At 35.0% G+C, this 25,838-nt stretch overlaps 2 protein-coding genes across 6 annotated transcripts in view; both read left to right on the top strand.

Moving 5' to 3' along the window:
• Positions 1 to 916: 916 nt before the first annotated feature.
• Positions 917 to 9,358, top strand: LOC128873724 (xanthine dehydrogenase). Its single transcript, XM_054117493.1, has 25 exons — positions 917 to 1,218; positions 2,230 to 2,364; positions 2,433 to 2,490; positions 3,106 to 3,202; positions 3,424 to 3,659; positions 4,126 to 4,370; positions 4,444 to 4,585; positions 4,677 to 4,844; positions 4,919 to 4,995; positions 5,065 to 5,271; positions 5,365 to 5,549; positions 5,631 to 5,744; positions 5,837 to 5,975; positions 6,051 to 6,347; positions 6,409 to 6,531; positions 6,600 to 6,952; positions 7,029 to 7,203; positions 7,281 to 7,472; positions 7,534 to 7,679; positions 7,753 to 7,930; positions 8,012 to 8,140; positions 8,241 to 8,483; positions 8,555 to 8,809; positions 8,925 to 9,092; positions 9,149 to 9,358. The coding sequence occupies exons 2-25, from the start codon at positions 2,299 to 2,301 to the stop codon at positions 9,191 to 9,193; spliced, it is 4,038 nt and encodes a 1,345-aa protein (XP_053973468.1). The 5' UTR covers positions 917 to 1,218; positions 2,230 to 2,298; the 3' UTR covers positions 9,194 to 9,358.
• Positions 9,359 to 13,051: 3,693 nt separating this feature from the next.
• LOC128873654 (A disintegrin and metalloproteinase with thrombospondin motifs 1-like) overlaps positions 13,052 to 25,838 on the top strand; it is a 128,274-nt gene continuing 115,487 nt past the window's right edge. For 4 of the 5 annotated variants that reach the window (XM_054117351.1, XM_054117354.1, XM_054117353.1 and 1 more), the window contains exons 1-2: positions 13,052 to 13,263; positions 14,080 to 14,398. The gene's annotated coding sequence lies outside the window, so the exon portion shown is untranslated. Of the gene's footprint in view, positions 13,264 to 14,032; positions 14,399 to 25,838 lie in introns of all 5 variants that reach the window. The other variant, XM_054117352.1, reaches the window with a different exon arrangement.

A 25,838-nucleotide genomic window follows, 5' to 3' on the forward strand; every position in this document is an offset into this window, starting at 1 on the left:
ACACACGTTGTAATAGTATAAATTAGCTAGAAAAACTGATTATGCTATTTAGCAGTGTACAAATTGGGCAATTTTTCTCTATAAAATTACCTATTATCTACGTAGGGAGAGGTCTGTAATTTAGCAGGACAATCTTTCGTTAAAAACATTATTTTTAGACCAATTTCAGCTTGCAAACTATAGAATATAATTGCAGTTACTGCTTACGATGCTCTACATGACGTAGGATTAATTAAATAAGCCAGGAAAAGTGAAAAAAATGTAAATATTTGAAATGTTGGTAACCTGAGAATTTGCGCCATCTAGAGTCATTCATAGGAACTATTCGAGAACAAACTTGAGCGTTTTCCTGATAGAGGCGCTGTACGGAGTTCGAAAGTTAGTTCAGATTCTGGCCACTAGATGGCGATACTATAGAAGGCGCCAAATTTGAACCATTTTTAGGAAGCATCAACATTTCTCGCATTTTTAAATAATTAATTAATATTAAATATTAAAAATGGTAATGGCAAAGGCAGTATTAAAGTATCTTCTCATTTATTCTTCGAATTACTTTGAACTTTCAAATGTTCTTATTGAAAACTCAGTATGTATATACACATAACATAGAAATGCTTGAATACAAATATTTTATTATAATAATGAAAGTTACAAGTACTGCGTTGTAAATATACTTAACAGTCATTTCACGTACTTACCAATTAGTAATTAATTTTTCTCCCCCATACATTGAATTATTTATCCATAATTAAAAAGTATTGTGGTACTTACTGTCTTGATTATTTTTCCACAGTAAATATTTTACTTCAGAATGTAAATAGTAACAAAGGAATAATGTAATGGGATAATGTAAATAATGAAAAACACATTTGCTATCAAATAAATTTTTATTAGAAGGCTAGAGAATTCATTTATTTTCCGTTGCAACTACTCGTCTATGACACAACTTAAAAAATGAATAACAAGTCGATTTAGATTGCAAAACCAATTTTTTTTCTTCATAAACATCCGTGTATGCGTAATACTTCTATTAAAAAACGCACTTGAGGAATAAGAAGTGGTAGGGACAGATCTTGCATTCGCTGTTATTAAGATTTCTTAACAATCCTCACAGATGGATTGTATCATAATTGATAATCCACCAGTCAGTTATTCGTTGTCATTCAGACTGGTAACACGCGCGTATTGTCTGACCGATTAAAAATTACTGGGAAATAGGTGAGTGTTCAAAGAATCATCTAAAACTTTATTTATTACTAGCGTGTAAGGTAGTTTAGCCACAGCGATGCTGTGACGTAACACTCCATCTACAATCACGTATAACGAGTGAGTGTAGTGGTAGCCATTCTTGAAAAATCGAAAATGTCGAACCCAATTCGATTAAAATCATGTTTATATTTAGAATGTTGTTTTGTTTGCTGTAATCAGCTGTAGTGTATTCATAAGAAGTGATAACATTACACAATAAACATTATTTCAAGTTGATTGTGAAGTTTGTTGTTTCAGTAGTGATAGTAGAGTTTAATTTCGATTTTCATTGATTAACCTGCTTCAATATTTATTTAACAACTTTTTCCTCTGCAATTACATACTATGTTTTGTTAAACATTTGTTGTTAAACTGTTTGTTATTTTAAATAAAATGTTATGAAATTATTGTAAATTATATTGTATTGATAGAACCTGTAATGTTTACAATAAATAGTTTACTGAATTATTAAACTGAGATGGTATATTGTGGTGTCAATTTTTATAAAGAAGAGTATTTTCAATTTAAACCTGCAGATGTTTTTAATTTTATTGTCTACTATCCCTGTAGTTGTTTGCTCCGAACTCCGTGGGAGGCATAGGTCATTCTTATCATTATCCACTTTAAGTAATATACGTTGCAAAAGAATTGAGTTAGATCTTTCTTAGTAGTAATGTCAGTATATGTTATGTATTGATGTAGTACCACGTACAGTTATCATTAGGAAAGTATTAACAATTAGTATAGTCAATTATAAGCAAGTAATTAAAGTATGTTACTTTTAAGCATTAAGAAGAGTTATTAATACAGCAAGTTATTTAATTTATTGATTGCAAGCTAATAACAGACAGGTTACAGTAGATTAAATACATAATATATTAAGAATTTAATCCCGTGTTTTCATTACCATCCATCCCAATAGCGATAACATACTCTTCAATCTTTAAAGCCAGCTTATTTTTGATACTGTTGTATCCATAGGTTAGTGTAACACGATAGGTGAGAAAGGCAATTTTGGAAGAAATATTTACCATTCGATCTGAACTTACAATGTCTAAGAATGTAGGAAACACAGAAGTATCACATACGTTAATCTTTTATGTTAATGGAAAAGAGGTACGTGGATTGCACTGGTAGGAAATGTTATAAGTTTTAGTATTTTAAGTATTTCTGTAATATTTTAGGTAGTTGATGATAATATCAACCCAGAATGGACATTATTATGGTACTTGAGGGACAAATGTATCCTTATCGTATAATCAATTATAGGGTGACAACTTTTGAAATTTTATTTATCATTTCTGTCAATGTTTGTTGAATATATTAATGGAACCATACAAGATTATATAAACTGTAGCATTAAAATTCATTAGAAAGGCAGTTGTATTTGGAACCTTGAGTACAGTAGCATCTACATTGCTACATTGCTAGTCTATCCAAAAATTACTTTTACTTCATTTTGTATTCAAACAACTTCAACTCAGATAATGCAATCTCTGGTCAGAATTTAATGGATACAGATTATGATATCTACTGGCGTTTAAATCTGTAAATATGGTCAGTTTCATTATTTACTTTCTATCATTTCCTATAATCTTATCAGTTTTATCTTATAAGTCATCTTAACATGATGTCAATATATCTTAATCACTACTTGCACTTGCATTTGCCATATCACCATCTAATACTGAAACAGTAGTCTATATCTTCATGTAATGTGGGCTTATTATTAACGAAACTTTATTAATATCGAAAATAATTGTTTTTCTTGAAAATAAAGTTTTTTATGCAGAAATTTAATTCCACAAAACTTCATTCAAATTCTTATAATAAGAGTCCTTAACAAAAAAAATGTAGTACACTTGACTGGTACCAAACTGGGTTGTGCAGAAGGGGGATGTGGAGCTTGTACTGTAATGATATCAAGGGTGGATCGCAAAACTGGGATTATTACGTATCCTTTTCAGTTATAAACATAATTTACAGTTAATTACAGTTTACAAACTGTAACGAAATCGTCCAACCAGTTTTGCTTGAACCTTTCAATGTTCGAAGCAAAATGAATTGGCTGCTCAAGGTCACCGAGGAAGTACCCCCTCTACCCTGTTTACTTCCAAGATATTATCCACGGACTTAAATATTTTCTTTAATTGTTTATTTTAATAATTTCCATAGTCATTTAGCAGCGAATGCGTGTTTAACACCAATCTGTGCCGTGCATGGTATGGCCGTGACCACTGTGGAAGGCATTGGAAGTGTTAAAACAAAACTTCATCCAGTTCAGGAACGTATAGCAAAAGCACACGGCTCACAATGTGGTTTTTGCACACCTGGCATAGTGATGTCCATGTATGCGTTGTTGAGAAGCACTCAAAAACCTACTATGAAGGACCTTGAAATAGCGTTTCAAGGTGACTGTAAAATCAAATGATTGATGATGTTTCTCAGGTCGTCACTTACAAGTAGTCATCCTCACCATCACGTGGAAATACACGTGTCATGGTCTCTTCACTCGTTTTTGCTCACTATTATCCTGTATCAAAAATGAACACAATTTTTATCTTAGCAAACATTTTAAGTAACGAATAAGAGATAAACGCCTTTCAAGGTCACCGTTTCAAAGACTTAAATTAGAGTTGGGAATACAATGGTGTACACTTGAAATAAAATATTTTATTCTTAGCTACTATTCAGTGATCTTGAGTGACCTTGAACTGTAAGAACGATCTCAAAATGTCTGGCGTTTGGCGAAGGAGACCTTCGGAGAACGAACCCGTTTTATATTTTATACTTCTACTATATTTATGTCTATAATAATGTTTTATTTAAATATTATTATTATTATTATTATTATTTTATCTGATATTCTACTTGTAGGGAACTTGTGCAGATGCACAGGGTACCGTCCTATTATAGAAGCTTACAAAACTTTCACAGAAGAATGGGAACAATTGCAATTAATGTCAAACCAGCGGGAAAATTCTTTGCCAAATGGATTCTGTCCAATGGGAGAAAATTGTTGCAAAAAAGTGCAAATAGCAGAACCATCCGAGGTTTTCAATCCAAGTGAATTCAGTCCGTACGACGCCTCGCAAGAAATTATATTTCCTCCTAATTTGCTGGTACATTATCGCTAATTTAAAATTTAAACATATTACCCTGAATAAGATCTTCAGAAGTAAAATATATCTTCAGATTTCTTCAACTCTGGATGACCAATATTTAATCATTAAAGGGAAAAATGTTACTTGGTACAGGCCGAGGACGCTTTCTGAATTGCTTAGTTTAAAAGAACAATATCCACATGCAAAAATTGTCATGGGAAACACAGAGATGGGTAATCGAATTCTATATTTTGATATTCCATGCGTTTAATTGTCTGCGTATAATTATGAAGAATGTATTAAATTCTTCATGTTCCTTTTTAGGAGTTGAAGTGAAGTTCAAACATTTATCTTATCCAGTTCTCATACACCCTATTTTGATTAAAGAAATGCGAGTTGTTGAGGAATGTCCAGGAATGTTAAGTGTGGGTGCTAGTGTTACACTAGTTGAATTAGAAAAAGCCTTAAGAGAACAGATGAATAAAAAAACAGGTAAAATTAATATTTTACTGTACATTCTAGAAGTAGAAGAATTATTTTATCATTTTATCATTTTATTATTGCAGAACACGAAACAAGAATCTTCAGTGAAATAGTTAACATGCTCCATTGGTTTGCTGGGAAACAAGTCAGAAACGTAGCTGTAAGTGTTTTGTATTTTTTAATAATAGATTGTTATCAATAATATTCCATTGCTTAAATATTATAACAGGCTGTTGGTGGAAACATCATGACAGGAAGTCCAATAGCAGACCTTAGTCCTATTTTTATGGCTGGGGAAATAAAGTTGAATCTTATTAACTCAAAAAGTGAGAAGAGGCTTATCCCAATGGATCATACTTTCTTTAAGGGTTATCGACAGAATATTGTTTCACCAGATGAGATTTTACTTTCAGTTCAAATACCTTTTTCTAAACAGGTAATAAAAATATAATACTCATTCTACTATATCGTTTACTCAACTATAACTTATTCTGCTGTAAGAATACATTATTTTGCCTTTGTTTTTCAGGATCAATACTTTATTGCTTACAAGCAGGCAAGAAGACGAGACGATGACATTACAATAGTCAATATGGCATTGAATGTATTTTTCGAACCCGGGGCTAATGATGTTCAAAAAGCGTACTTGGCATTTGGCGGAATGGCTCCAACAACTGTTTTAGCCAGGAAAACTTGCGAGACTATGATCGGAAGGTATTTTATAAAATTGTGTAATAATCGTTGAAGGGCAGAATATTCTACATTATGTTATAGAACATTATAAAATTGCTTCAGAAAATGGAATAAAATGCTTCTGGAAGATGTTTACTCTTCACTGTTGAATGAGCTGCCTCTTCCAGACAGTGTTCCAGGAGGGATGGTCAAATATCGCAAATCTCTAACATTAAGGTATACCTAAATTGTGTTCACGTTCCATACAATTTGCAACAAAATTTCATTTACTAAAATTCCACTTTAACGATTTTTCTTCCATTCCACAGTCTCTTCTTTAAAGCATTTATGCACATAGCCGGGAAACGTCAGATATTGTTAGAATCTCCATTGTCGTTGAAAGAATTTGAAAGTACGTCAGATGTATTCCATTACAAGGAACCACAAAGTTCTCAATATTATCAAGAGGTATTAATTGCTATCTTTACACTCATATGTTTGTTTCGTGCAGCAAGAGACATAATAACCCGTTATGTATACTAGGTTCTACGAGACCAGGAAAAGATTGATTTAATTGGAAGGCCTGTAGTTCACGCCAGTGCTTTCAAACAGGCAACAGGGGAAGCTATTTACTGCGACGACCTACACAAATTTTCCGAGGAACTTTATTTAACTTTGGTTTTGTCAACCAGAGCTCATGCGAAAATTGTGAAGATTGATGCAATCAAAGCTCTATCTCTGGAGGGTGTAGTAGCCTTCTTCAGCGCGAAAGATGTACCTGAGAAGCAACGTTACCACGGTCCAGTATTCCACGACGAGGAATTCTTCGTGTCGGAGGAGGTAATGATTTTTATACTTACTTTTATACTTGCAAGAAAAAAACGGTTAATTACTCTTCAAGGTAACTAGTCATGGGCAAGTAATTGGAGCAATCGTTGCTGTCAATCAGTTTATTTCACAAAGAGCAGCCAGGATGGTTGAAGTAGAATATGAAAACTTGGAACCAGTGATTATTTCCATAGAGGTATAGTAATAAGAAGTATATAACTTCATATCTGACTGTTCTTTGTGATCAACATAAAATTATTGTAGGATGCCATTAAACACCGTTCCTTTTTTAACGAAACTCCGAAACGCATAAGGAAGGGAGACGCTGATGAAGCTTTCTCTCGATCGACTAATATACTTGAAGGTGAAGTTCGATTAGGGGGCCAAGAACATTTTTACCTTGAAACGCAGGCAGCATTAGCGATTCCGCGGGAAGACGAGTTAGAAATATTTTGTTCAACCCAACACCCTACAGAAATTCAGAAACATGTAGCACACGCTCTGAATATTCATGCCAATAAAGTTGTAATAAGAGTGAAAAGATTAGGTGGAGGTTTTGGAGGAAAGGAATCGCGTGCTTCTGTACTCGCTCTACCAGTTGCATTTGCTGCACATAGGTACTGTCATGTTTCTCAAAACAAAGTAATTTAAAGGACGTAAATATTTTAACATGTTAATTATTTATTTTTGAAGATTAAGAAAGCCAGTTCGCTGTATGTTAGACAGAGATGAAGATATGATGACAAGCGGGACAAGGCACCCGTTTTACTTCAAGTATAAAGTTGGATTTGATGGTATTGGTTTGATTAAAGTTTTGCAAGTTTTCATTTACAATAACGCTGGTTACTCGCGCGATCTTTCTTTTGCGGTGAGTTTATTGTTTTTAGGTATGACGATAATTAGGTAACAGTAATTTACATACAACTTGTGAAATTATTTTTATAGGTTCTGGAACGTGCTATGTTCCACGTTGAAAATGCTTATAAAATACCAGTGTGCGATGTTAATGGCTTTGTATGTAAAACTAATTTACCATCAAATACAGCATTCCGCGGGTTTGGAGGACCACAGGGCATGTTTGCAGTTGAGACTATTATAAGACATATAGCGGAATATTTAAATATAGAGCCTGCTAAGGTATGAAAACTGTTTTATACTTGAGCAATATATTACAACGCCAACAACATTTTTTTAACAGGTTTCAGAATTAAATCTATACAGAGAAGGGGACACGACTCACTATAATCAAAAACTTATTAATTGTACAATACGTCGTTGTTGGGAGGAGTGTCTCCTAACTGCTAATTATAATGAACGACTTGCAGAGATTCAGAAGTATAACAGGTTTGTTTAAATTCGTCTGATTCCGAAGTATTTATAACATGACCTCTAATTTTGATAAATACTATTTTAATAGAATAAATAGGTACAAGAAGAGAGGACTGGCAGTAGTCCCAACGAAATTTGGTATTGCTTTCACTGTGCTGTTTTTGAATCAATCAGGAGCACTTGTACACGTTTACACTGATGGTTCTGTCCTACTTAGTCATGGTGGTGTTGAGATGGGTCAAGGTTTACATACAAAAATGATACAAGTAATATTTATTTACTTTTCTTACATATTTCTTCACATCATGATATAATTGCAACTTTTTTTGAATGTCTCTTACATTTAGGTAGCAAGTAAAGTATTAAAAATAAACGCAGATAAAATACATATAATGGAGACTGGCACAGACAAAGTTCCGAATACTTCTCCCACAGCAGCTAGTGCTGGTTCAGATCTGAATGGTATGGCTGTTCTGGTGAGTATATGTCTTCTTTGTAAACTAACCTCGATTGTAAACCAAACAGGTTGCGTGTGAGTATTATTAAAAGTATTAGAGTGAATAATCAAAATTCCAGAATGCTTGCCAAGAGATTATGAAACGACTAAAGCCAGTAATGGATAAAAATCCAACTGGAACATGGGAAGAGTGGGTGGCAACTGCTTACAACGAGAGAATCAGTCTTTCATCTACTGGCTTTTACAAAACTCCTGACATAGGATACTCGTTCGAAACTAATTCTGGAAATCCGTTTAATTACTTCACATATGGCGTTGCGTGTTCAGAAGTCGAAATCGATTGTTTGACTGGTGACCATTGCGTAAGAACTTTACGTATACCATTAAGATATTAACTTCTACAATGTTATTGATGATAATATTGTACATATAGGTAGTGCAAACTGACATTGTGATGGATTTAGGTCAGAGTCTTAATCCCGCGATTGATATAGGCCAAATTGAGGGTGGTTTCGTCCAGGGATATGGTTTATTTACACTTGAAGAAATGGTGTATCTAAGAAATGGAGTTGTTTTTAGTAGAGGACCAGGTGCATATAAATTGCCAGGATTTGCAGACATTCCAGAGGTGTTCAATGTGACATTATTGAAGGGTGCTTCAAATCCCAGAGCCGTTTATTCGTCCAAGGTATTCAATTTTATTTAATAAAGTTCTCTTCATGAACAAATTCAATTGGTATAATCAGACACATAGATCATTTATCAAATGGTGATTTACCATATCATGATAAAAATATGTTTAGGCTGTTGGGGAGCCACCACTGTTTCTTGCATCCTCTGTTTTCTTTGCCATAAGAGAGGCCATCAAATCTGCACGCCAAGAGTATGGTCTCAATGGCTATTTCAGATTCGACTCACCTGCAACATCAGCTCGCATACGACTAGCATGCGTCGACGACCTCACGTCAAAGGTGAGCTAAATATTTTTATATCCATGTTAATACTAATACAGTTTTTTATGTTGCAGATTAAAGACGCTGATTTAAGTTGTCAGTGGAACGTTGTTCCATAGAGTCCAATACATTCCAAGAGCCGCGATCTTTATTACTACATGTTAATATATTGTAAATAAATGTGTAACGATTGTTATTTTAAATAATGTATTATATTAAAGTATGTATACTAACTATATTTTCATTCAGTCTAATAATAAAAAATAAATCATTTTTCCACGAAGTTAGAGATGATTATTAGGTGTGCCTTCTCCAAACCAAGTCGAAAAATTCGCGAAAATTTATGTTAGTGATATGTAACAGCTAATGCATGTTTATACAGCATAATATTAAATAATATCGTCTGGAAGTCTGCCATGGGAGATTTCCTTGTCTGCAAGAGAGAAACGGTACATTTGGACCACGTATCAATGTGTTCGTGGTGCCGAAAGTTTTTTGTGCTTTCAATGCATGTACGACTACCATCTGGCATCGCGTAAGTACATCGCTGTCGCGTTGAGAATGAAAGTAATTAAAAAAAAAAAGTACAATTCTGTGAATGGAACTCGTTCCCTTCATCTTGAATACATCAACTACAGACCTAAGGGATTTGCCCTACGATGACTTTGATAATATAGATTTGTATTTACTAAATATACTGTATCTTACAATTAGTCTACTGCCCCTGCTAAATGCATCTCGCTGTACAGCTTACTTTCGTGTAAAGGTCGTCACTGATAACAGGGGCTTGCGCGCTATTGTTTAATATTAATAAGAAGTCCTTTGTATTCCTTTCTAAATATAATACAATGAATTATTCGTGGGATACTAGTTATAAATTTACAAAGTTTAAGATTTTACACATTTTCACAACTTTTACATACGTTTATTATGTTATAAATTCAGTGACTTTTATAACTGTGTGTAATTATGGAGATTTGTTGTTGTGTCATAAATTTAGTAAGTTAAATTTAATTTTTGAGTTGTAAATGATAATCGTGTATTATGCTATATTTTGTATAATATAGTTGTTATCTTTAATGTTTTAAACGAGGATATTCTTGTCCGTACATTGTGAATATTTACATTTTCGTTAAAATATACAAGTATATGCGCAGATGTAAAAGAAAACTTTACGAAACACAAGTTTACATTTTATAAGTACATCGTGACATGATGTAATATTTGCTTACACGACAAACAGTTATCATTTCACAAACATGAAATGTATCAAGTCGCTAGTATCGAGGATTTATGGCTGCTTCCTAATGCACTTCTTTTTTAACTAAAAATTCCACGTATCGGATACTATTTATTTATCAGTGATAGGATTTTCCAAGTATTTGGAGCTTTCATCGAATAAACTCTTGAAAATTGATAAAATTTATTGTAAGTTTGAGATTATTGAAATAAAAGTGACTAACGTTTGTTGTTTTTAAATGTCAGGTGGACGTTTTTTGATCGCTTGGGAGGCTTTGGAAGAGATTGAATTTGCATTACAATCTATCTCTGAGAATTTAACTGAATGGACGCTTCTCCAACGCAAACAAAAATGAGAGTTGCTGCCTTCAACCGCGTCTTATATAGGCATGCTGATCTCCCCTACTTCGGGACACCTGTGGAAAGGTGTTACTTCCACCACAACATTTATATTAATGGACCAACGTAAGTTCGATCTTTAAATTTAAATTCAGTGGAAGGAATACAGACAAAAATTGGGCCTGTATTTTTTAAAGGCTAATCTATTGCAAAAGACAAATGTGAATAAAATATTTTTATATTTTCTTCATCATATAACTAAATACTGTCACTTACAAAGTAAGAAAAGATGAAGAGTGCTGAATGTTCGTAGTATTAGAAACTAATTATTAATGTTGTAAAGACAGTAATACATCATTCATGCTACATACTCTTTACGAGGTCGTAAAATTGTCCTCAATGATTATCTGAGTAAACAACATGGCCCATGTACTTCCTTGTTAATATTATAACAGTGCTCGTAGGATTTCCTTAAATGCACACCTGTTCGAGGACAAAATGCACACGGATTTCTGTACGTTTATCTGTACAAGGAACAAGCGTTTCATTATACCGAACATTGATAACATCCTGAATGCAGAGAATGTCAAAAGGTGCAGGTGTATGTTTTTCGAAAATTTCACATTTTACATGTCTCTAATTGTTCCACAATTTAACAATATTCTTTTGTATATTTAAAAAAATGTACTTTGATTATTCAATAGATATGATTAAGTTTCTTATTATATGATTAATTTTGTTATCGAATAACGTTAAATTCTATTTAATAAACTTTTACGAGTAGGGAATGTATGTCAGCATAACCACAACGAATCGAAAAGAAAGATACTAAAATATAATATTTCATTGAAATTCTAGCATTTGCGCGCGAGAAGAATGGCGCCAGTTGCTTTCTTCTCGCGTGTGGACAGTACATATGGTCATAAATATGATTCTATCTAAATGGTTGGATGGATTTCAACGAAACTTTATATTTAAGTTTTGTATTCTCATTTGAAGATGTGATTAAATTTCCAGCAAGATTCCTTGATAAATAATGATGGTTTTCTCTTTTAGGTTGAAGGGTTTCTTATTATAATTTATTTAAAAAAAAATGCTTTCTGGCAAACAGTACGTGGATAAATATTTGAAAAATGTGAGAGTAAAATGATGTGAGAAGATTATGAATTTTTGAAAGAGATCGAAGATTTATCTTCCCTTTTATTGATGTATCAAAACAATCTCTGTTATATAAAATTAATAGAAATATAAATACTAATCATTTTTCTTCTGTGCCTCATACAGTGGGTGTAGAAAATATTCGTACACAGGATCAATTTCCAAAAAAACTATGTAAAATTGCAACTTATTAACTTATTTTTGATAAACAATGATATTCTACATATTCTCGGAAATCTCTAGAATAGATAGATTACAAAAAAAAAATAGCTATTTATGTAAATTGCGAAATTAACAAGAAAAAAACAATTAATCGATAGAAATGTTGAAGCAATAAGTATTCGCACAACTGTTTAATTTTTAAAACTTCATTAAAAAAAAGAAATTTACAGTAATTTACAAGTATATAATACTTCCTTCTTGGGATGTCCTTTTGATTTTATAATTATTGTAACTCTTCTAAGCATTAAATTAACTAAATCATTAGTTAGAAGTTAATAAGAAGTGGGATCTTCTTCCATTCTTCTATGAGAGTCTTTTTTTAAAAGTACGTTACTGGAAATTTGATGTTTTCCAATTCGTACGAAGCAATAAACTAATGTGTTTACGTTACAAACTCTACTGTAAATGGTTCGTCGTAAGAATCGTACAAATACTTATTGCTTCTATATTTTTACCCACTTTTCGCAATTTTTTTATTAATTTCACAAATTATATTAACTAGTAAACGTTGTTTGGACTATACCTATCGTAGAGATTTCCGAGAATATGTAAAATATCATTAATTATAAAAAAGGAAGTTAAGGAATTGCAATTTCGCACAAAAGTTTTTTGGGAAATTGTTCGGTGTACGAATACATTCTACATCCACTGTATCTACATCAACATCTATCAATGTTCACTGAAAATATGCACTGAACATTCCTTAAAATTGCCAAAGATTCCTGAAAACATTCCATCATCAAAAATATGCCACAGATAATGAAAGTAGTCACCCACGAATGTTCCACAAAAGTTTCCATCGACATTTAATTACCCTCTCCACATTTCGCACCCCATGTAGAAGAGCCAAAATTAAGTTTCCCCGTTTTTTCGTAATTCGTTACCTGAAATTTGGGTCCAGATAAGAAATTTGCCCGTTGTCTGACGCCGAATTCGTGCGTGGTGGGGATGATGGTGCTAGGATGGTGGTCGATACCAGAGATCCATTCGCGTCCGCGCTCAGTCGGTGCGTGCTAGCGGCTCCGTTCGGTCGTTCTTTTGCTTCTCCCTTTCGGTCGTTGTCCACGACCCCGGCCGCTTCGTGTTTCGTTCCTACCGTCGTTTCCTACACGATTCCCAACCGCGATCACCGCGGTTCCTCGTACGAGAAACACCGTGGTCGAGAGTTGTGATCGTGGAGAGCGACAAGTTCGCGATCCTATCGCGCGATAACGATCGCGATCCCGAAGAGGTAGGTTCGATTCTGCGCCAGCATTGGGCGAAATAATTGAGTAGTCACGATTAGGGGAGCAATCAGGATCCCTGGAGGAATAACGAAATTATTTTTATTCAATTTTTATCGAGGATCGGGAACGGTAGAGATCGATGATTGAATTTGGGATTCGTGAGTGTGATTGAAATAAAATAGAGGGAGGGATTGTTTAAATTAGGGTGGTAAAGTCTTGGATTCTTGTAGGAATTACTAAATTATTTATAGATGATTGAATCAATTTTTATTGAGGATCAAAAAGGTAGAGATCGATGATCGGATCTGGGAATCGCGAGTGTGATTGACATAAAATAGACGGAGGGATTGTTTAAATTAGGGTGGTGAAGTCTTGTGATACTATGGGTGTAATCAAATGATATGTGGAGAGTGCTTGTTGTGCTCCATTCTTGGTGACCATTTTCCATTTTTTGTGATATAGTTTTGTTGATAGAATATGCCTAGAATTATTTGGTAATTTTGGGTAACATTTAGGACACCTTTTCAGTGATCATTAATACAAGAGGTATGAAAGAAAGATAATTACTAAATTTATATATACATTAATCTTGTATAATCTTGTATAAAAAGATAAAAATTCATAATCTTCTCACATCACATCACTTCACTCTCACTCTTTTTAATTACCTATCCACGCTCCAAACAGGATCAAACGTACACAAATTACCAGTAATACAAAAATTAAATTCAATTGACGCTTGTTTTATAATTTTCGCCATCTGTGATGCATTAGGAGCGATAGTTATTGCAAAAGTAACGTCCAGCTCTGTTCCGCGGCAGGTGGCACGTTAGAGAAACACGTGGACCAGTGGATCCGCCGCCACGGATTCGATTCTTCCCAGTGACAGTCCCTCGAGTGCATCGTGTGCGTTTACCGTATCGCGAACGCTCGATTTCGGTTGAATAAGCGCGTTAAGTGTCGTCTGGCCGCAAGATCGCGAACGTTATCGGGATGTAATCTCGTCGAAGAGCGGGAAAGAGTTTCGCGACAGAGGAAAGAGGTTCGACAATTGGAGCTCGTCGAAAAGGAGGATGTGCTCTGGTTGGTCGACGGCAACGTGACAAGTTCCTCTTGGATGGTCCAACGACTTCCGACAACGTGAGTAATTGGTATCATGCGTATTCTTTAGTGGGTAAACTTGGAGCTTGAAAAAATTGAAGTCTTCAAATTGGAGTCAAAATTGAATGAAAGATATTATAGGAACTCTGTAACAAAGTTATGTCAATGAATTATCAATTGTTTGGATGTGGATGGGGATAGAATGACGAAAACTCAGTGTTCCTGAGCTAAACACTCCAGTAGAAATATACAAGATAATATACGATTGAGTGTGGATAAAAGAAAAATATAAGATAAATTCACTTCTAGTTTCGATGCAAAAAGAAGAATAAAGTCACTAAATTTGATTTATTGATTCGATTCAGTTATGGTAAAATTACAACAAGGTGAAAAGCTTTAATCAGAGTACTAAGCATTTGCTTTAGTTGCAATTTTTATTTGTTGGACAAAAACGAAATCCGAAAAGAATTTATGTTTATTTTTCTTTACGTTTCTGTTACCTATAATGAACCGGTCCAAATGCAGGTAACAGGTTGCTTTCCAAAGTCGGCAACTTTACCAAATAACTGAAAACATGTGGCCCAACCTTGATACAAGACTAGAATTTTAAAACAATGTGGCAGCATTTCGTTTCTGAGCAAATGGACTTTCTAAGGGAGCAATGTAATCATTTACTGCTTGTAAGAGAATGTAAACTTTCTGTTGCTTAAATATTTCATACTTATTGTTAGCAATTAAACAAGCTCATTTTTCCTAAATCTTTAATTGGATCACAGGTTTAACATAAACAATAATTAAATAGCCATAATTCGGTTAATATATTTTAATATTTTAATGACAAGTTGCCTAACTAGCTTCAGAAATAATGATGTATTTTAAATTTGGGTCCCCTTCAAACTCTCAGAAATATTAAAATATTTTATTGACAAGTTCTCGAACCAGCTTCAGAAATGTTAATTTATTTTAATCGCGGACCTCTAAACCCCCTCACAAATATTGTAATATTTTATTACATTGAGTTTCGCTATTTTTAATTGGCAAAATCGCTTTGTCAGTGGCTCTAGCACGAAGCTAGAAACCCGAAACCGTAATTTCGACGTGTTTTTCTATCGCCGAAGGAACGTCCGTTCGGAAACGTGCGAAAAGAAGGCTAGATACGGGGGCTCCGTTATCGCGCAGTGACCTTATGTAATATATAGACATATTTCGTTTATTTTTAGCACGCGAGGTTAGGTACAGACAATCGCGAATCTTCATTCTACCATTGACATTGACAATCGCACGGTGTATCGCGATACCCGCGACGAGTTTCACGCTTCTATAACAGGCTTCCTTATGGCTAATGCTTATCGAACTGACCACTGCAGTCCAGTGGCTATGAAAAGAAAAATTGAGAATTTTGTTGTTTGTTCACCTTGCACGTATAAGTAATTCTTTAAATAATTGAATGTCTAGTTAGAATATGGTATGGTTTAATAATTTTTAGAACTTTGTTGTCCATTCACCTTGCACGTACGAATAATTTTTGAAATAATTAAATATCTACTTCGAGTATGGTATGGTCTAATAATTTTTAGAATTTTATTGTCCGCTCATCTTGTACATATGAACAATTCTTTAAATAATTGAATGTCTAGTTAGAATATGGTATCGTTTAATAATTTTTTAGTACTTTGTTGTCCATTCACCTTGCACGTACGAATAATTTTTGAAATAATTAAATATCTACTTCGAGTATGGTATGGTCTAATAATTTTTAGAATTTTATTGTCCGTTCATCTTGTACATATGAACAATTTTTTAAATAACTTAATGTCTAGTTTGAACATGGGATAATTAACTGGAGAACGAAATAGGTCATGTACATTCACAATCGATTCTTATCGAGTGTTTGCCTTGTCTGTATGAATTACTTTATGAATAATTATTTAAGCGTTACCTTGTTATGTAATGCCCAAAATTACGAGACCTCGTGTTTGAACGATTAACCAAATACTATAAACGAAAGCAGTATCAGATATGTTAGATTACTTTACCTAATCGAACGGAGTATATTGAAGATCATAAGAAAATTTCTGGAAATGAAATTCTTTAACTCGAAGGATCCACGTCTTGCCAAACAAATTTTTCCTCTTAAATGTGTCTGTTTAGAAAACTCCAGGTTCATCGGTGTTTGGTCTGACAGAGTTATGTATTTTCATTTTTAATAATTTCCTGTAATGGACACAAAGGCGAATTCTGGGTGAAAAACAAGTCAGCTTTTCTGAGAAAATTGGGAGAATGAGCTTAGGGAGGAAAATATTTATCAGGGTTGTCCAAGTGATTGCCATCAGCTTGAGCGGATTCCCTGAAAAAAGGACCATTGTTTCTTTCCAATTTTGGACCAATAACATCTTTTCTCGTGTGATTGTTAACGTTTCACGGAAAAAATTCATATTGCAGCTGTTCATGATCATTCCTGTTCCTATAAATGATTAGCAAAGTCGCACAGTATTAAATAGTACAGTTGGACGTATTTATGCAAATCATGACACAGTACATGACACCTTCGATAAAAAGAAAACTGGTTCAATCCCGGTGGTAAAAAAACGCTACTCAGAGGTTAAACTGAATACATTTTTTATTTTTCACTTTCCATGCATACATTCTTATAAGTTTCTGCGAAGGAAAAACGACAGTGTGTAATCGCTAATCTAAATGCAGCGTGCGTAAATGAATACTGTGCATGTAAACTTGGGCTAGTCTAGTATTCCCTGCACGCGAAAATTTCGTCCGAAATTCGCATCTGTAAGGAGTTAAAAATCTATTTTAGACACGAATCGATTAACTCTGTTTAGTCAGACGTATCGCGGGTATAAAAATAAGGAAGCTGTGTTCGGGATGAACCGAGTTACGTCTGCTTTCGTTCGCGTTATTTTCGTACGAACGTTTCCTCAGGTTTATTTTCAAGGCTGTTATTCAGTGTAATACGGTATTGCCATACGTCAAAATTTAACTCTCTTTTCTATTTCCTGACAGCTTGAGGAGCCTCGAGTTACGAATGCGAAGAAAAAACTGCTTATCACGATCCGTACGTACAAATCTGTGCTCGTATGTTGGCGTTTGTTGTCTTTTATATCTCAGTGAGGGTTTATCTTGAAATTATCAAATTTATTATGACTTCATCGTGTAGGATCTCGATGGTATTCAATTTTTCGAAATATTCTATATAAATGAAGGCATGTTTGAATATGTATGGGTGTGTTTAAACGTGTTTGGGTATGTTTGAATGCGTTGATCTATGGTTTGCTTTATTTTTCAACAGGTCTATACCAGGAAAGTTCTGAAATTTGATGTGATAACTTTTCTGCATGGGGCATTGATGCCATCAAATTATTGAAAATATTCTATACTCATTTAGGCATGTTTAAACGTGTTTTGGTATGTTTGAATGCGTTGATCTATGGTTTGCTTTATTTTTCAAGAGGTCTATACCAGGAAAGTTCTGAAATTTGATGATATGATTCTTTTGCATGGACCACTGATCCCGTTAAATTTATGAAAAGTATATTCTAAATTAAATATTATATTCTTCTTTAAATTCATCTACCCCAACTGTTGAAAAAACCTGATACGTTTCGTGTCAGTTCAGCAATAAATTTACCAGCTTTTTTTCATAAAATTTCGCACATCCTACACGAGTCGTCTGCCGCGTTTCTCAAAGAAGAGGTCAACGATAATACGTAACGTGAAAAGCAGATAGCCATTTATCGCTCATCGACTATAAATTTAACGTTTGGCGCCGTTCGACTGGTTTCGCGATGGGAGGAGAACTAAATTCATCGCGAACCGAATATAAAATGATCGATTTTTCGATGGCGAGCAAAGGGGAACTCGAAATTGCTTCATAATCACCCATTAATCCTTTCGTGGCTGATGGTGAGCCGTATGTATTCGTGACATTTTAATGTGAATAATTTTATTATGTACAATATGCATTCACACATGCCCGCTATGTGTGCACCTATGTATATTTACGAAAGGATGAAATGATCTTTCCCGGTATATTTACATTTTGTTCGGGACTGTTTGAGAGCAAATTATCAGCCAGCGAAATCTGTCAGAAAATTCTGGCTAAATTCGGATTCGAAAGGGTCAAGAAGAACAGAACTTCCAGTTTCTAATGCTTAACGTATAATTAATGAAAATAGCGTTCAATGTTTTGGTTATACAAGCAAAGGTTTATTAATAATAATAATACATTTATTTAGTGGAATCATTAATTACTTGTTTATGTAATCAAATAGTTGACCACTATTTTTGCCACCATCAATACAATATATTTAACGTTTCTACAACGAACAAAATTTGAATATACTTGGTAACGATCCATCAACAAACGTAGGCTTAAAATGTGAAATTGTTGTTTCAGTATGCAGATTATATTCATTTGTCACTGATATCTTCCTGATAACGGATCAAACGAGCCGTCCGTAGGGTCTGGGCTATCTTTTTTCGCGTTAAACCGCAATTAGCACGGTGTCCTTGAACTTTCCAGGTCCCGAAATCGTGCTAATATCTGGTCCATAATACTCAGCTAATTTAATTCCACCGATAATTCTCAATTAGTTATTCCATCTGTAAATGAATTTGTTTCAACTTCACTCAACCGTTTGATTATCACAGAGTCAACCAGTGAAATAGTAAATCGTATTTATAGAATTGCAAAAATCGAAGAAACCAGACGAAAAGACGCAAAATCATCGTTAGTTTCGTTTTTTATAGTTCCACGGAAAGGCCTCGCAAGAATCATTATTCCGATCCACGCTATATTCGACTGCCTTTCATGTAAATTATTAGCATTAATGATGGGGGCTGTAAATAAAGGTTAAACGAGATTCGAGATTTTTATTATTGTATAATAATAATAAATTTTACTCTTCACGTTACAATTTAATTAAATTTAAGCTTACCACAGAAGAGGGTCGCAATTTTAGAATAAATATTGAATGGATTTGGTATTAACTTTATCTGCGCCTATGAAGTTCATGTTAATCTGAATAATTCCTAGTGGAGATGATTTTTAAAATAACGCACGCGTGAAAAGTTGCACAGTGATATGCAGTTCCTGTGATAGTGATTGCCAGATGTGTCTGACAATAGACGATCCGTTTCCCCTTACGCGCTCACGCTTTGCTTCTTCTCGGATTCTAGAGCTGCTTTGGGCGTGAATATGGCATCTAATTAAAGAAGATAATTACCCTTGTCCCTTTGTAACCCAGTGCTTTTATTAACCAATAATAGTTTAAAATGTTCAAAGCTCAAGCTATTATTTATTTCAACTCTTTTGGGCTCCCTACTTTAGAGTCATAAATCTTTAAAATTAAAAAATTTTCCGAATTAAATTCCAGTGACACCTTGCACTTTTCCACTTTGCATTTAATTTTCACGGTTTCTCGACCCGTTCCCAATCAACATAATTCTCCCGTGAAACAGTATACCTTGAACAGAACGATCGCGCGATGACTTCTGGTTCCGCGAGGAACGAGGAATAAAGCGAAGGCTAAGAAAGAATCGTCGTCAGGTGATATTAACGAATTCAAAACGGACACGTTCGGATCTAAGATCGGCGACGAGTGTCACGTTACTTCGCGATGCTTCGGAATGCAAAATTAACGACCAACACGCTAGTCTCGTTGCTTACGAAGGCCTCTGGTCTTGTAATGTCGAAAGTCGAGATGCGAAGCGAAGAACTCCGAGGCACTTGCGGTGCACAAATTCGAAATTGGCGAGTCTGCATTTTCTGGCGATACTTGAACATATTTCGTGTTCAAACATGCTCATTGGGAAGCAGGTCAAACTTTAGTATTGATTTTATTCATTTTTTTATTTACTAAATAAAATTTAAGTTCCTTTTGTGAATATAATTAAAATAATTATTGAACGAGTGTATGTTCTTTGGATGTTCAAAGTAGTGTATTTATTTTCATATTTTGAAGATGTAATTTTAAGTAACATTTGTTTTATTTCGACCTTTTTAGAATCATTACAACATATAATACAAATAAATGTACTATTTTGAAAATATACTCCTCTAAATGTCCAAGGAATATATATATTTTTTAAACAGTATTCCTTCATTTTAATTGTTGCATATATATGAAGTTAGATAGACCATACCCTTTACCATCGTCATCTACACTGTACACCCAATAATTTTTTTAAATAGTGTGTACCTTAATTCCTGAACACATAATTAAATAAAAATTTCAGTCTTAAGTGCAAAAATAATCAAAGTAGCCATTCCGTGAAACAAGTGAAAAATGTTCCTAATAAATAGGTCTTCGACACTTCATCCTGAAAAACAAATAAAAATCAGTCCCCGTTGCAGCAACGTTAAATCGATACTGATATGCTCGAATTAAAATTCGTCACCAGCAATAAATTCACCAACTACAGGAGCACGAAGCAGGCGAATGAAAATTACGGATGTGTTAAATTACGAATAATTACCTAACTGACAGATATTGCCGCGTTGAAGGATGCCGATGTTAAATTTTTGGGGAACGCTTCCTCATGTAAATTGCACTGACGATTATATATCGCGCTGCGACCACCGTTTCCATCAATGGAGAAAGTGGTATGCGTTGCATCCAGTTCCTTAACGACGTCTCCCGTTGCTAATTCGATGCGTCAAAAATTTTTAACTCTCGTACCTCGCCAGTCCTTCGTTAAATCAATAGCGAGTAATGGGAAAAGGCTTTCCATTCGAATGCTGCACGACCGTAAACGTCGCCAGGGAAAATGATTGATTTTGCTGTTAAAATCGAGAAACGAGCACGGGAATAATGCATGTGTTAACTTTCTGTTGTATAATGGGCCCCGGTGGGGACTTGGAAACAGGTACTTTAAGATTCGTGGAGAAAAGTCAAGATTTTGCATGTTTTCTTGAGGGGGTAATTGATTTATCGACGACGAAGTAGAGTACATGTCACATTATAAATGAATGGTTCATTTAAAGGATGAATATACAATTTTTTTATTTAACGTGAAATATAATATTGTTTTTGGTTAAATAGACCACATGAAGCACCAAAGGTTTGTAGCATTATTTATGGCAGAAGTTTCTCAAGTCTTAGATGTCACTAGCTGTCACAAGTAAGTGGTACTTGTTACCTGAAATAGTTAACGACGATCTCGAAGTCCACGTGTCCACTACAACGCGCATCAAGCTTAAAAAAGCTGCTGTCACACTGAAAAATTGAAATAATCTCAGGAAAAACTGCAGAATAAAGGAAAATGGAAAATTCAAGGATGTTAAGAGAGACAAAATACAACAAGTCGTTCCTCTTTCACAAATGTGAATATCTCCAAAAAAAAATCTACAAATTCGTAGGGCTTGCTCCTGTTTCTAATTAATAAAGGTCTCGTATTTAAGATTGGAGAAAATTGACAACAGAACAATGAAAGTTACAGAAAGGAATAGAAGCCTCGATGCAGGATGAAACGAAAGAGACAGTGAACTTGCTATTCGAGCCGTGTATTGTTCGAGGAATATCGATTTTGAGTAACTGGTGTCGAAGTACAGGCTGGCGAGCGGCAGAAATTCGCAGACAAAGATTGATCGATCGATGGATCAGACTAGGAAAGGTACGCGACAGGAATAGTTTGACCCAGACCTTAAGCGACTCCGAGGTCAGCAGCCGACGTCGAGCCCCGCTTTTATATTTCACTCGGCGACGTCCAAGCCGCAGACTTACACTGCGCCTCTATATAATGTTCCTCTCTAGCTTTCATTACCACTGCGCTTATATCGCCCGACGATACTGCCGACGGGGTATAGTGGCCACTATGTTGCACGCAAACCGCAAAAGTACAAGTCGTTAAACTCTTCGATTTTCTGCGTTGATAGTTGCCAACTGGGCGTGTTCTTGTTGCCCTCGCTAAAAACGCATGGAAATCTCTTTGCCGTGTATCTGCCGTGGCTCTGATCTGGAACCTCCGTATTCAACATGATTAAATAACAAATTGGACTCACGCGATCGTGTGTTTAAATATAAACGGTTTTCTAGAAGGGTGGGATTTTAATTTTAAACGTAGTTGTGATGGGCATCTTAACACTATCTACCGGGCTATTTAGAAGCAGACTTTAATTCAAAACAGAATTTTCTACAGTAGCATATGCCAATCAAGGCTGACAATAATTCCTCCATACTGTTACTGGGTACATTGAAAGCCAAGTCTGTTTCCAAACACTAAACATTGTAAGTAGACAACCATCAACATAGTAAATAAATTCGAATAATTAAATACCGCAATTAAAAAGCGTATAAATAGGCTCCCGGTACATAAAGTATTAATATAAATTGTGTTCTATTCCAACAGGATAGAGTCCCCTTTGCTAAATCTTCCATATTTACAGTCTAATTCGAAGGGAAATGTCTGGATTATTTGTAACTGCTCTGGCTTGCAATGTTCATACTCTACCTCCTTTATTGTTGAAATATCAGATTGATGAATAATGGAGCATGCATTTAAATACACGTATACTTTAACCTCAGAACTTGCGGTTTTGCGACTGACCCCAGGTGTTTCTTGATTATATATCGCTTCTTTTGTTTCATCAACCCACCTATAAAGTCATTCAACTCTTGAATTTTCCGTTTTTATGACTTCCAACCCATCCAGTATTCTGAAAGTAGAAGTGTATGCAATATCATACAATATTCCACTCAGTTGTACGTTTGTATATTCATCGCAGGCGTTGATTAGACAATCTAAGACACTGGTCACGTATTATCTTGAGTTTAGTACTCTTTTCCGATGCCATTTTTAATTTTACACCGCCGTTTATGTGCATAAACAGTCGCGGCGCTGTCCCGAGATTAATAAATGTTTATGAATTATTGCGTAGTTTCAATTAATGTATGGGACTGGTAGAATCCCCGCAATTAAGGTGTAGACAGCGTTACATGGCGGAGATGTAATAGATTTCAATAACTGTTCTCGCGACGACCCGGAATTGCAACACAGCTTAAAGGCTAACAGCAATTAGAGTTAAGTGTCGAGTTCAAAGTGGATGGGGTATTGTCCACTGAAAACTCGAATGCAAGGCTCGGACTGGATGCAACTGGGACTGGATTGATCCGTGTCTGGATTACGGTCGAATTAGGGCTGAGTTATAATTGTCTGCGGTTCGTTTCGATAGTATCTGCTTTAACAATAGCATCGGCACTGCAGAAACAAGTTACATGACACATATACGTGTACATAGGAATTATTTGTGTTGGACAGTTGGAATCAAAGCAATTTCAGTATTAATTTTATTCCAACAAAATGTCACATCCCACAAGTTTACTTAAATGGCTCCAAAATGTTAGGCTCCCTTCAGATCCACGCACAACGATCCAGAACACGTTGCCGATGTATTCGAACGCTATCGAACCCATTAATCTTATTAAGATAGCACTCCGAGACAGCTCTCAGCACATGTTCAAGTAATACTCGACAAGTAGTCACGAGATGCTTGAGATCTTGTTCGTCAACGCTATGATAGAGATCTGGACGCAGAGCCAAGGTCACTGGGTAAATGGAAAGGGTTGATTAGCCGCCTTATGAATCGTGAAATATATGTATTCTATAATTAGCGTTGTGACAGGTACGGTATCCGAGGAAATAGTTCTGATAATCGGAGTCCTTTCCTCCGGATACCTGTCCCAGCTGCTAATTACATCTACATACATATCAAGGTCATGTTGGTCGTACGTTCATATGAATTCTTATCCTCCTCCAGCGTTGAATCCATTAATAAGTAGGTTCCAACAGTGACGAAACATCGCGTGTGTGTAAACTTCACCTGAGGTCGCATCTAGTGTGGATGCTGGGAGGATCTGGTGTTTACGTAAGGGTTGCAGAGAGTTTTAGGATTTCTTTTTTTAATCAAACATGGATGAGGTGTCCTGGTGAATATTTATGCATCATTTTCCCCTTCAATTCTCTAAAAATTCCATTTATAATTCCATTTCCAATTCCATTTAGTTATAATTAGACTGCGTACTGTCAGATGAAAAATATACAAAAAATATACATGCTGTATGTTGTATATATTACACAATTCCTATGATAATATTGTTATTTCGTTTTGCACAAGTGCACATACATTTTGGTTATGTTTAGCATGCATTTATTGTACCAGTTTGTAATATAAATAAATAAAATTCACAGTCTAGTTATAATTTATTAAAAAAACAAAATCTTAAAGCTTCCTTTGGGGAATCCCTTACATTTTACATTTACCTTTACATTTTTAGTATAGTATGTGTGGCTGATAACGCGTAGAAATAGCTTTTATCACCATTTTTTCAACAAAAGAGTATAATTTGGAACAGAACTCTTTGGAACTGAACCCTCTATGGGCTCTTGTCATTTTTAATAATTTTATTATAATTTTAGTTTCACCACAAAATAACGTATATGTCTCAATTACATAATGTCTCTGATACCCAATAATAATATTAACGACGAAATATCAAAGTAAATGCCTTGGAAGTTGTCTGCAGAAATGAAAATTAATCCCACAGAGGGTTAATTCCGCTAAGAAGCCTCTTGTTAGCTTTCTATACCCTAAACCAGACTAATTCGCAGCCCACTGGTTCATGGCAGGGCTTTATGAACGGTCAGCACGCATCGGCCGATCTTCACGGTGTAACTTTGTTCTTTTTGCGATCCCCGTCGGTTGGTAGCTGGCTGTCGTAAATTAGAGCTCAAGGGCCGCCACGCGCGAGTCCGTGCCGCAAATCGTTGCTCAGTGGGAAAGTATTTCGCCGGTGGTGCAAGCGTGAAATAATTTTGCCGCTATTTTTATCGGGACATCTATTTCCTCGCGGTTACACTGTCTACACTGGATACCCCGGGACTCAGAGCAAGCTCGATGAAAAGAATCCAACTCTTTTGATCCCAAGGACTTCTGCCGCAACTATTCTGAGTCACCAGGACGGAGATTTGCAAATTAGGAAGAGTGATCTATTTGATCCTCTTTGGTAGACAAATATTTGAGTAAATAGAAGAAAGATATTAATATTTTGAGGAGGAATTTACTTTATATGCATAAGTCTATTTCTCTCCAAATTATTTCATGTTGCAGTCGCCATAGACTGATTCATTTTAAAAACAAATTTACATTGTAATGTATAAGACTAACCCCCCCTCAAATTATTTCATATTACAATGGCCATTTTATGGCTATTTGACTGCCTCACTTTAAGAATAAATTTACATTGCAACACACAAGCCTAACCCATTCCCTCTCCTAAATTATTTCATACTACGAAGCATTAAAATAGCGAATACACAGTGTTCATTTCCTATTTCCATTCCATTTCTGTCCTGATATTTCTAATATTTCTAAGTTATATACAAAATACAAAAATGCAAGAGTATTCTTGCAAGTTGAATTTTGAAAAAGTCTGACGTCTGGGGAAGAGGTTCCCATCGCAGATAA

This window comes from Hylaeus volcanicus, chromosome 3 (genome assembly GCF_026283585.1).
Source record: "Hylaeus volcanicus isolate JK05 chromosome 3, UHH_iyHylVolc1.0_haploid, whole genome shotgun sequence".
In the NCBI taxonomy this organism is placed as follows: domain Eukaryota; kingdom Metazoa; phylum Arthropoda; class Insecta; order Hymenoptera; family Colletidae; genus Hylaeus; species Hylaeus volcanicus.